This window comes from Sinocyclocheilus rhinocerous, unplaced genomic scaffold, assembly GCF_001515625.1.
Source record: "Sinocyclocheilus rhinocerous isolate Xijiao unplaced genomic scaffold, SAMN03320098_v1.1 scaffold792, whole genome shotgun sequence".
NCBI lineage: Eukaryota > Metazoa > Chordata > Actinopteri > Cypriniformes > Cyprinidae > Sinocyclocheilus > Sinocyclocheilus rhinocerous.
This window is the reverse complement of record NW_015626872.1, coordinates 536,256-546,034: the sequence shown is the minus strand read 5'-3', so window position 1 is coordinate 546,034 and position 9,779 is coordinate 536,256. Positions and strand designations below refer to the sequence as shown.

Sequence of the window (9,779 nt, the reverse complement as noted above, 5' to 3'; positions counted from 1 at the left end):
GTTTGTATGCCCGCCCGGTCTGTTCTGTTCTCGTGCTCCATTTAGGCGCGCTGCATTCTGATTGGTTCGGGTAGCATACTGCGGGAGGTCGGGTCCGCGGAAAACCGTGCTATAAAGCGATTTAGAAATCGCGCACGCTCAAATCGCGATTTTATGGTGATTTCGATTAATCGCACAGCCCTAATAGAAAGTCAGAATTGTGAAAGTCAGAATTGCAATATTTAAACTCAGACTTATGTCATAGAAAGTCGGAATTGCAAGAGACAAACTTGGAATTGCAAGATATAAACTCAGAATTGTGAGATACAAACTCGGAATTACGAGATAGAAAGTTGGAATCGCAAGATACAAACTTGGAATTGTACGATAGAAAGTTAGAATTACGAGATAGAAAGTTGGAATTATGGGATAGAAAGTCGTAATTACAAAACAGACAGTTGGAATTGCGAGATGTAAATTTAGAATTATGAGATAGTCGGAATTACAAGATGAAAAGACAGAATTGTAAGATATAAACTCAATTAAAAGAAAAAAGTTGAAACTGAGATAAAATGTCACAATTACCTATTTTTACTACTTATTCTGTGGTGGAAACAAAAAACTAAATTGCGAGATGTAAATTCACAATTCGGAGAAGAAAAAGTTAAAATTCTGAGATTATATCTTGCAATACAGACTTTTTTTCTGAAAATTGTGAGGAAGAAGTCAGCATTGTGAGATAAAAAGACGCAATTACTGTTATTTTTTATCCCATGACGGAAACAGTCTTCCGTATCACGTGTAAAAACCAAATGTTTGTGCTCTCAAAATAAATTAATGGCATGAAGATGACGGGAAAGAATGAAATGCTCATAAAAAGTGTGACATCCTACTGTAAGCTCAAGGTGCAAGTGTGAATTCATATTTACAACAGCACAAGAGAGTACACGTGATATACTAGTGTGATGCATTAATATGTGTTTTTCCCACACCACAAATGTGCAGACAAAATAAAGAAGTGTTAAGTGGATGGTACGGACATCTCGGTTTGAATCCAATTCCATTTGGAGCATCTTTCTGTTTCCAGTAATCAAAACACTCTTTGCCAGAATCCACAGACAAAACAATTCAAGTTTTGATGGAACGTGATAAAACAGTATCAAACACTGGATCTGGAGATCTGGGTGTGGACGTGATGTTTCTCCTCACCAGTGCTCCAGGTGCAGGTCCATGGCCGAGTTCAGGCTGATGTCGGTCACATCCAGGAACTCCGTGTTGAAGATGCTCGGCCCGGATGGAGGCAGGCCGTTGTGGAAGGCGGTGGCGGAGCTGGGCGGAGTCAGATCCAGCCATTCCATTGTCTCCCACGGCGACTCCGCGAAGGTCATTCCGAGGCCGTGACCCTCGGCGGCAACCGCGGAGATCTTTCCGGCCGTGGGCGATACGGGCGTGCCCATCATGTCGCGGCTGTTGAATCCATCGCCCGCCTCCAAGCGTCCGTCCTCGGCGGGCATCTTCAGGAGCGCCGCGTCTCCTTGCGTCCGGCTCATGGGGCTCAGCAGCACCTCCAGATGAGCGTCTCCGTGAGCCGCCGCGTGATCGTAAGCGAGCATGGAGGGCGACATGTGACTGTAGTGTCGGTGGAACTTGGGCGAAACTGTAAGGTGAGGCACAACTTTGGTTACAGGAAACCTCTCTTCTTTGGCGTTAGCAGGCATTTCTTTAAAACAAGACAATGACAGCACAAAGAGTGACTTTAATAGTCAATAACAGCTGGGTGTTACTGTGTGAAATGAGGGGCCTTGTGAACGTTTCATTTAGGGCTAAAGGGATAGTTCACCCAAAAATGAAAATTCTGTCATCATTTATTCACCATCAAGTTGTTCCAAATCTGCAGTATAGAAGGTATTTTGAAGAATGTTGGACGCCAAACAGTTTCTGGTGCCAATTGACTTATTATACATTATAAAAAATAAATAAATAATAATAATATGGACATCAATGGCTACCATCAACTGTTCGGTTACCAACATTCTTCAAAATATCTTCTTTTGTGTTCAGCAGAAGAAAGAAACTCCCACAGGTTTGGAACAACATGAGAGTGAGTAAACAATGACAAAATTCAAAAGCTGATGAGGAGAGACTCACCTCCGCTCTCGATGAGGACGTCTAGAAGCTCATCCATCTGCTGGCTGCGCGACATCTGCTGCAAGAACATCACAGGATCATTTAATCGTGTTAGTATTTGATGCTGTCAACACATTTGTGACACATTCCATGCCTTTGCTTTAACCCTCATAATGCACTCGGGTCCGTTTTGGCACGGAAGAGATGCATAAAAAATAAGCAGTTTTTAGTAAGGGAACAAAATTTTTCAAAGGCTTTAAGACCCTCAAAATACACAGCATTTAGTCGTTTCAGATTTTTTTAAAGTTTCATGTTTGGTTAATTTTGACCCGGGCATGTATGGAGTACAATTAGTGCCAAAAATACTTGTAAAATTATTTATGAGGTTGTGTTAGTGTCTAAAAACTTTTGTAAAATATATTTAGCTTTTTTTCCCACATCTCACTGAATTTTGTTGCTAAACCTGTATATGTACGTCTATTAATAACCCACTGCAACATGAAAATTGAAAGTTTAAGTAAAATGAGTTTATTTAGTTTGAAAACTTTTGAGAGTAATATTTGTTGTTTTTATATAAATAAATATGTAGCGGTCATAAATTTGGACTGTTTTTGAGTAATCATGAATTATAATTTAAAGGAATTTAATAAAATTATATTCATTCCAATGGGGTTAATGCTGGTAATACTGGTTTCTCATACATGTTTTTTTTTGTGTGTGTGTGTGGTTAATTTGACATTTCAAAGAATTTTTTTTTTTTTTTCAATAAAAAGGGGTAAATGCAATCGTAACAGTCAAAACGCTGATTTTTTTTGTTTGTTTTTCACATTCATTCATTAATGAGAAATTGAAATCAGATATACTATGGTTTTAGTTTAGTTTTATAAAATAATTATTTGGGAACAAACACATGGAATGTGAAAACAGTATAAAGATTTTGAATGCATTACGAGGGTTAAGAGTGTTAAATGTATGAACAGATTTTGTAGCTGACGGCATTCAAACGCGTGTACTGGAGCTGGTTACGCTTAGACTTGTTGGCAAATGCTTTTTTTTGCAGGCGGTTTCAAGGACAACAATCACTAGAAAGTACAGCAGGGTTTCCCAAACTGAGATCGTGGGTTGATAAAACTAATAACAATTAGTTTTAATAGTAATAATATGAGCAGCTAATAACTGCTCATATTATATGTCAAATTAAAATAAATCAATGAGGCTGCACGATAATCACGATAAGAGTGATTATCAAGTCAGTGATTTAATTCAATATCTGCATATTCTGTAGTTTCAGAGTGAAGTGCAGCACCGTGTTCATGCCATCCGGTGTTTTCAGCATCTCGCAGTAAATGCACTGAACTCCATCACTGTATATAAATGTAGCATGCATTAGGGAACGCAATATGCGCTAGTTTTATTCACACAATCACATTATTTCCAACATTTTTGTGGACAGAAGTTTACAGCGTTTCATTAATATCACTATTACAACTTGTAGCAAATCAAATTGTTATTATAATCAAATATTTATTTTTTTACATTACAACTGTAATTTACAATAGTAATATATTTTATTTATAGTAATATTTTATTTTAATGTTTATATATAGTTATAGTTACAGTTTAAAAAACAACAACAATAATAATAATAAATATTATTATTATTATTAAATTAGCTTGAGTTCCTAAAGCACCAGTGTGAATATAAAGTTGACTGAATTAATGTCACAACTACGAAAAAGTGCAGCATTATACATTTTATACATTTTTTATAATTACTTAAAATTATAAATATCTAATAATAATAATTGATTTTATTATAATACTATTTGTAATATTATATATTGATAGAATAATATTTGTAATATATAACATTTTATATTTATTATTATTATTATTCAATATACTTGGTTCCTAAAACACCAAGGTGGTGAATGTAATGTTAAACTAAAAAGAGGTTGGAGTTCACTTCAAAATCCAAATGTAGAGTCAAAATAAAAAAAATTATAATTTTAATTATTTTTTTCAAATATATTTAATACGATTTAATATTTTAATAATAATTACCTATAATACTTAATAATAACAATAATACTTCTTAATAATTAGTCGTTTGGGAATCCCTGCAGTACACTGATGCAGCGCTGTACGTCTCCACGCAGTCAGTAAAGCTGTAGAGACGCAGGCAGAAGCTCTGAGAGCGTTAGCAGCGTGAGAGCGGATCCTGAGCTGCTTTACCTGTTTCACTGCATCCTCATAACACGGCGGCCCTTTACTGCCGGAGGCAGGGGGATCTGAGCTACAGAAGGCAGTGCTGGACGTGGGAGACTTGGGCTCAACGTGCCGCAGAGAGAGAGACAGAGCCTCCTACAGGAGACAGGGCCAAACGTTACACCTCTGAGGAGCCAGAGGAGCCCAGCTCTCTGATCAGTGTGTGTGTGTGTGCGGTGGCACCGAATCTATCAGACGCTTCCTCAGCAGGACGCCGTGACCTCTGACCCAGGGCATGTGCTGACGTCACATGATCATTGAGCAGCACATGTGATTAAACAATCTCACACGATCAGCCAAACATTAGGAATTATGAAGAGTTTTTAATATTTTTGAAAGAAGTCCTGTCCGCTCACTAAGGCTGCATTAATTTGATCAAAAAATACAGTAAAAACTGAAATATTATTGCAATTTAAAATAACTTGTCCATGTGAATATATGTTAAAATGTAATTTATTGCTACGATCAAAGTTGAATTTTCAGCATCGTTATTCCAGTATTCAGTGTCACATGACCCTTCAGAAATCATTCTAATATGCTGATTTGCTGCTCAAGAAACATTTCTGATTATTATCAGTGTTGAAAACAGTTGTGCTGCTTCATATTTTTGTGGAAACCGTGATACATTTTATTTTTCAGGATTCTTTGATGAATAGAAAGTTCAAAAGAACATAATTTATTTGTAATAGAAATCTTTTGTAACATTATAAATGTCTTTACTGTCACTTGTGATTTTTTTTTTTTTTTTTTTAAATGACCCCAAACTTTTGAATGGTAATGTATGAAAATTCAGCTTTGATCACAGGAATAAATGACATTTTACATGTAGAATTCATCTATTTTATATTGTAAAAATATTTCAAAATTTTACAGTATTTACTGTATTTTGATCAAATTAATGCAGCCTTGATGCACAGAAGAAACTTCTTTCAAAAACATAAAAAAATCCTAATTATTCCAAACTTTTGACCGTCTGTGTTCATTGATTGAGACGCATGATTGATACTCTTTTAACAGAAGCCCAGTGGAATTGAGACTTAATGTTACAGGAGCCGATCAGAATGTGTGATGTTCTGCTGTGAGTTTTTGTGAGTGATGAATTGGATGAGTTGAGTTTGATTCTTCACGTACTTTCTGCTGCATGCCGCTGCTCTTGGCTTTGGTGGATCCTCTGGCGCTGAGGTTGTTGTCTGATGGATTCTGATGGTAAAGCGGCTGCAGGTTTCTCTGATCTGACGGATACGAGCAGCTCGCCGTCTGTCCCGCGCTCTTCTGCTGTAACAGAGATTTCAGCCGTTAGTCACTGAATCAAAAAACAAACATCAGTGTCCAGGATGAAGAAAAGGAAGAATCTTTCACAAATTCCAGCTTCCAAGTACTCTTCATGTTAAATATGGTTGTTAAAAAAACTTTTTTTTCTTTTTGGGGCAAATTCTAACTATAATATCGTTCAGCTCTTTATATAAAGTTGTATATGGAAGAATATTCGACTTTATCCACATACATACTGTGCCTGATTTCTTGTATTGTTGCAAAATGTGACTACTGTATATCATCGTTTACCTCTAATCTGATAAATGTGACTATGAGGCATAATATTAAGATATTATAACCATTAACATTCATGTAAAGCTGCTTTAAAACAATGTACATTGTGAAAAGTGCTATACAAATAAGTTAAATCTATATTAAATCTAATGACATAAAATGTCATGTTGCGCAAGTATTACGTAAAAAATGTAAATTTCCCTAAATCTTCAACTTGTGTGAAGGTACACACCTTTAAAAAATTTGTCAAGATAAAAGTTTTTAAAAATTATCATCAAAATGTATGAAATCATAATATTAATTGATAAATGTCGTTAAGTTCCAGAAAGTTATACTCCTAAATCTTAAATATTTGTAAAAGTACACAATGATTTTATTATTATTATTATTATTATTAACTATACAAAGTATTTTATGTGTACATAAATGCATTTTTTAAATAAAAGTATTTTTACAGATATCATAACATTTATATAATAAAATATAAAATTTAAATATTAATTTATAAATACCATTACGTTTTCGCACCACATGACATTTTACAACCTGAACTAACCTTGCCTATATAGATATAATAACGTATATAATAATCTCTATGATATTATTTTCTGCTTATGTCAGTCATGACTTATATTTAGCAAACAAAATTTTGTCAAATAATAATAATCATTTCTTTTAAATAGAATTTTAATAATAAAAAACTATTGCATTGTATTGTTATTGTATTTAGTTAGTTATTTTTACCACCCAAAAATATCAATTACTTTTAATTCAGAAATGAAAACTATTTTGCTATTTATGGAAGAGGTGTGTTTGAGCATTTGTATTTCTGAATCACTGTAATTTTAGTATGATTGAGATACTATTATAGTTTTGGCTAGCATTTTTATTGTTTCTGCTTTCATGTTACTTTTAGTTAAAAATTTCAGTAATTTTGTTGTGTCCTTTTGTCATTTTATTATTTTTTGTTGTTTTCAAATATGTCCATATAGTTTTTATTTCAATTTTAGTTTTTGATATTTAAGTACATTACGTTAAACTGAAAAAAAATGAAAAATGTTGCTTTGGAAACTCACGGATATAAAATAAGTTTAATGTGTTCTATATTTTGTTTTATTTCAGTTAAGATTTATTTTATTTCAAGTAATGAAAACGTATTTATGGTTTTAGTTGGAACTAACTATAATAATCGTGTTGTGAATGAATGAACGGATGAATTGTTCGCATCACTGAATCACTGTTTTCTTGTCTATAACTGTAAAGCTGTATTGTATAAACTGCTATAGAAATCAATGTGACTTGACAGACGTGTGCATGTGCCGTGGATCACCTGTAGGTTGCGTGCGGCTCTGCTTGCGCTCTGAGGCAGCGTGTGCGAGTCTCTCAGCAGGTACTGCTGGCCGGGGGACGAGGGGCTGCTGGAGGGTTTGGTGAGGGGCGACTCTTCAGGAGAACACTGAGGGCTCAGGAACGCAGACAGGCCGGCGGGGCTTGCAGATGACGGCGGCCCCCTGCAGTGCGGCGCAGCGTGCAGATCGCAGTGAGCCATGCAGCCGCCTTTCATCTGCTTGGCAGCCAGAGGACAGCTGGACGCCACCTGCTCCTGCTTGACGGACACGCCGTAGAACTGCTGCATCTGCGCAGGAGGCTGCAGATGCATCATGTGCTGCGGCGGAGCGGGACAGTCCTGCATGCGCTTCCTCTTGTGCAGCTGCATGCGCAGCTCCTCCACCTGCCTCTGCTCCTGGTGCAGCTTCCACGTCAGCTCCTCGATCACCTTCTGCTTCTCCACCAGCATCTTGTCCTTCTCGGCGTCCGGTCCCAGCGCGCTCTGGCCCTCGTCTGCACTCAGCTGGGCCGGCGACGGCTGCAGGCCGAACTGCGGCGAGGACATGGTGACGTCGCTGAAGCTGTCGGGCAGCGAGCCGCTGACGGAGAGATCGGATGAGGCCGGAGAGATGGGCGGTGTGGAGCCGCTGCTGCAGAACGGGTAGAAGCCGGCGCCGTGCGACTGGTAGGACGAGAGCGATCCGGTGGGCGTCACGGGGAATGCGGCTGCGCTGACGTCTGCAGAAGCGGCCGGAGAAGAGTCTTTGAAGGGCCGCAGACGCTCTATGAGCGCCGTCTTAGTGCCAGACACCGGCAGACCGCGGATCCGCAGCTGCTGCCTGAGTTCAGACACCTGGCAACACACAAAACAGTCAGGCTAACAGTTCCAACTAGCTCAAATTAAAAACTTTAGTTGCTGCGTTAAATGTTTAATTCTCATAATGCATTTCAAATTTGCATAATGTTTTCACATTCTGGGTACGTTTGGACCCAAATAAGACCCAGTGAGTCATAACTATTCATTTTCAATTAAAATCATATTGCATCTTTGAATGTTATTACCATGTTATTACTGGTTTTAGCCATCTTTTATTCATTAAAAAAATTGAGAAATTCTTTGAAATTTCAAATTACACATGAACACACCATTTTTTTCTATGATGTTGAGGAATATACATATGAATATATCATTGTATGAAAATTATAAGAGCATATAATCTTAAAATGACCAGGAATAAATCCATTGGAACGGATAGGATTTAAATAAATGCCTTTGTTTATAATTCATGATTGCTAAAATTTTAAATTTTACTTGCATAAACATGTAAAACAAAAAATTTAAATAGTTATAGATCTTAAAAAACAAGTGTAAAAAACAGATGAATGAATCCTTACTAAAAACCTATAGTGTTTTTTCATGCACTGGTCAGTTTGGGTTTTTGAACTCTTAATATGTCAACAAACTCAAAACCAGAATTTTGAACATGAATTTATCCAATCAGATTTATGTTGTGGAAATTTAGGCGCACATTTAATGAGACAATGCCTCATTTGCATATTTAAACCTAACATTGCAGAAATCTTTTAATACAAGACATTTGTCTGAATGTACTGTGATTAATCAGCTGGTTTAGTACGCTGATACCCATTAGTGAGACCTGTAGTGTTGACACACACCTTCCTCTTTAAAATCTACAAGCTTCTGGTTTCCAGTCCAGATCTTTAACCCCTTCATCGCACCATGACGTGACGTGTCAAAGCGCAGCACTGACCTTCAGGTCGTCCAGGTTGGCGGGCAGCGGTCCGGGTCTGACGGGGCTGATGGACGGGTTGCAGTAGCTGCTCTTCACTGGAGACGAGGAGCTGCTGCTGGTCTGGACGCTGGACGCACATGATGACTGCTGTTCACCGGACGCCCTGTCACACACACAAACACAATTATGCTTCTCATGATCAGAAAACTGCCTAAATAATGAATAAAAATGGCATTCAAATGGAATTTTGAAAACATTTTTATATATACTTCTGTTCAAACATTTGGGGTCTGTAAGAGTTTGAGACTCTTCTGCTCATCAAGGCTGCATTAATTTGATCAAAAATACAGTAAACAGTAAAAAACTGTAAAATTGTGAAATATTGACGAAGTATTTCATCGCGAAATATTGATGCAGTAGAGACAAAAATGTGGAATAAAGTCGTTATTTTTGTTTTCTTTGCGCAAAAAAGTATTCTCGTAGCTTCGTAACTTTACAGTTGAACCACTGATGTCACACGGACTACTCTGTCGATCATCTTGGTACTTTTCTGGACCTTGAACGTGGTAGTTACCTTGCTGTCTATGGGAGAGTCAGAGAACCCTCAGATTTCATCAGAAATATCTTAAATTGTGTTCCGAAGATGAACGAAGGTCTTACGGGTTTCGAACAACACGAGGGTGAGTAATTAATGACAGAATTTTCATTTTTGGGTGAACTAACCCTTTAAAACTAAAGGCAAACATTTATGCTGATAGACAAATGTATTGTACA

The 9,779-nt window shown here is 37.2% G+C and overlaps 1 protein-coding gene across 1 annotated transcript in view; it reads right to left on the bottom strand.

Annotated features, from left to right (window-relative positions):
* Nucleotides 1–697: 697 nt before the first annotated feature.
* Nucleotides 698–9,779, bottom strand: part of myocd (myocardin) — a 29,163-nt gene continuing 20,081 nt past the window's right edge. The window contains exons 9-14 of the mRNA XM_016527155.1: nt 9,024–9,168; nt 7,253–8,104; nt 5,506–5,649; nt 4,342–4,470; nt 2,128–2,185; nt 698–1,636 (exon numbers count right to left, since the gene is read on the bottom strand). Coding sequence (XP_016382641.1) covers nt 1,185–1,636; nt 2,128–2,185; nt 4,342–4,470; nt 5,506–5,649; nt 7,253–8,104; nt 9,024–9,168 — 1,780 coding nt within the window. The 3' untranslated portion in view covers nt 698–1,184. The remainder of the gene's footprint in view (nt 1,637–2,127; nt 2,186–4,341; nt 4,471–5,505; nt 5,650–7,252; nt 8,105–9,023; nt 9,169–9,779) is intronic.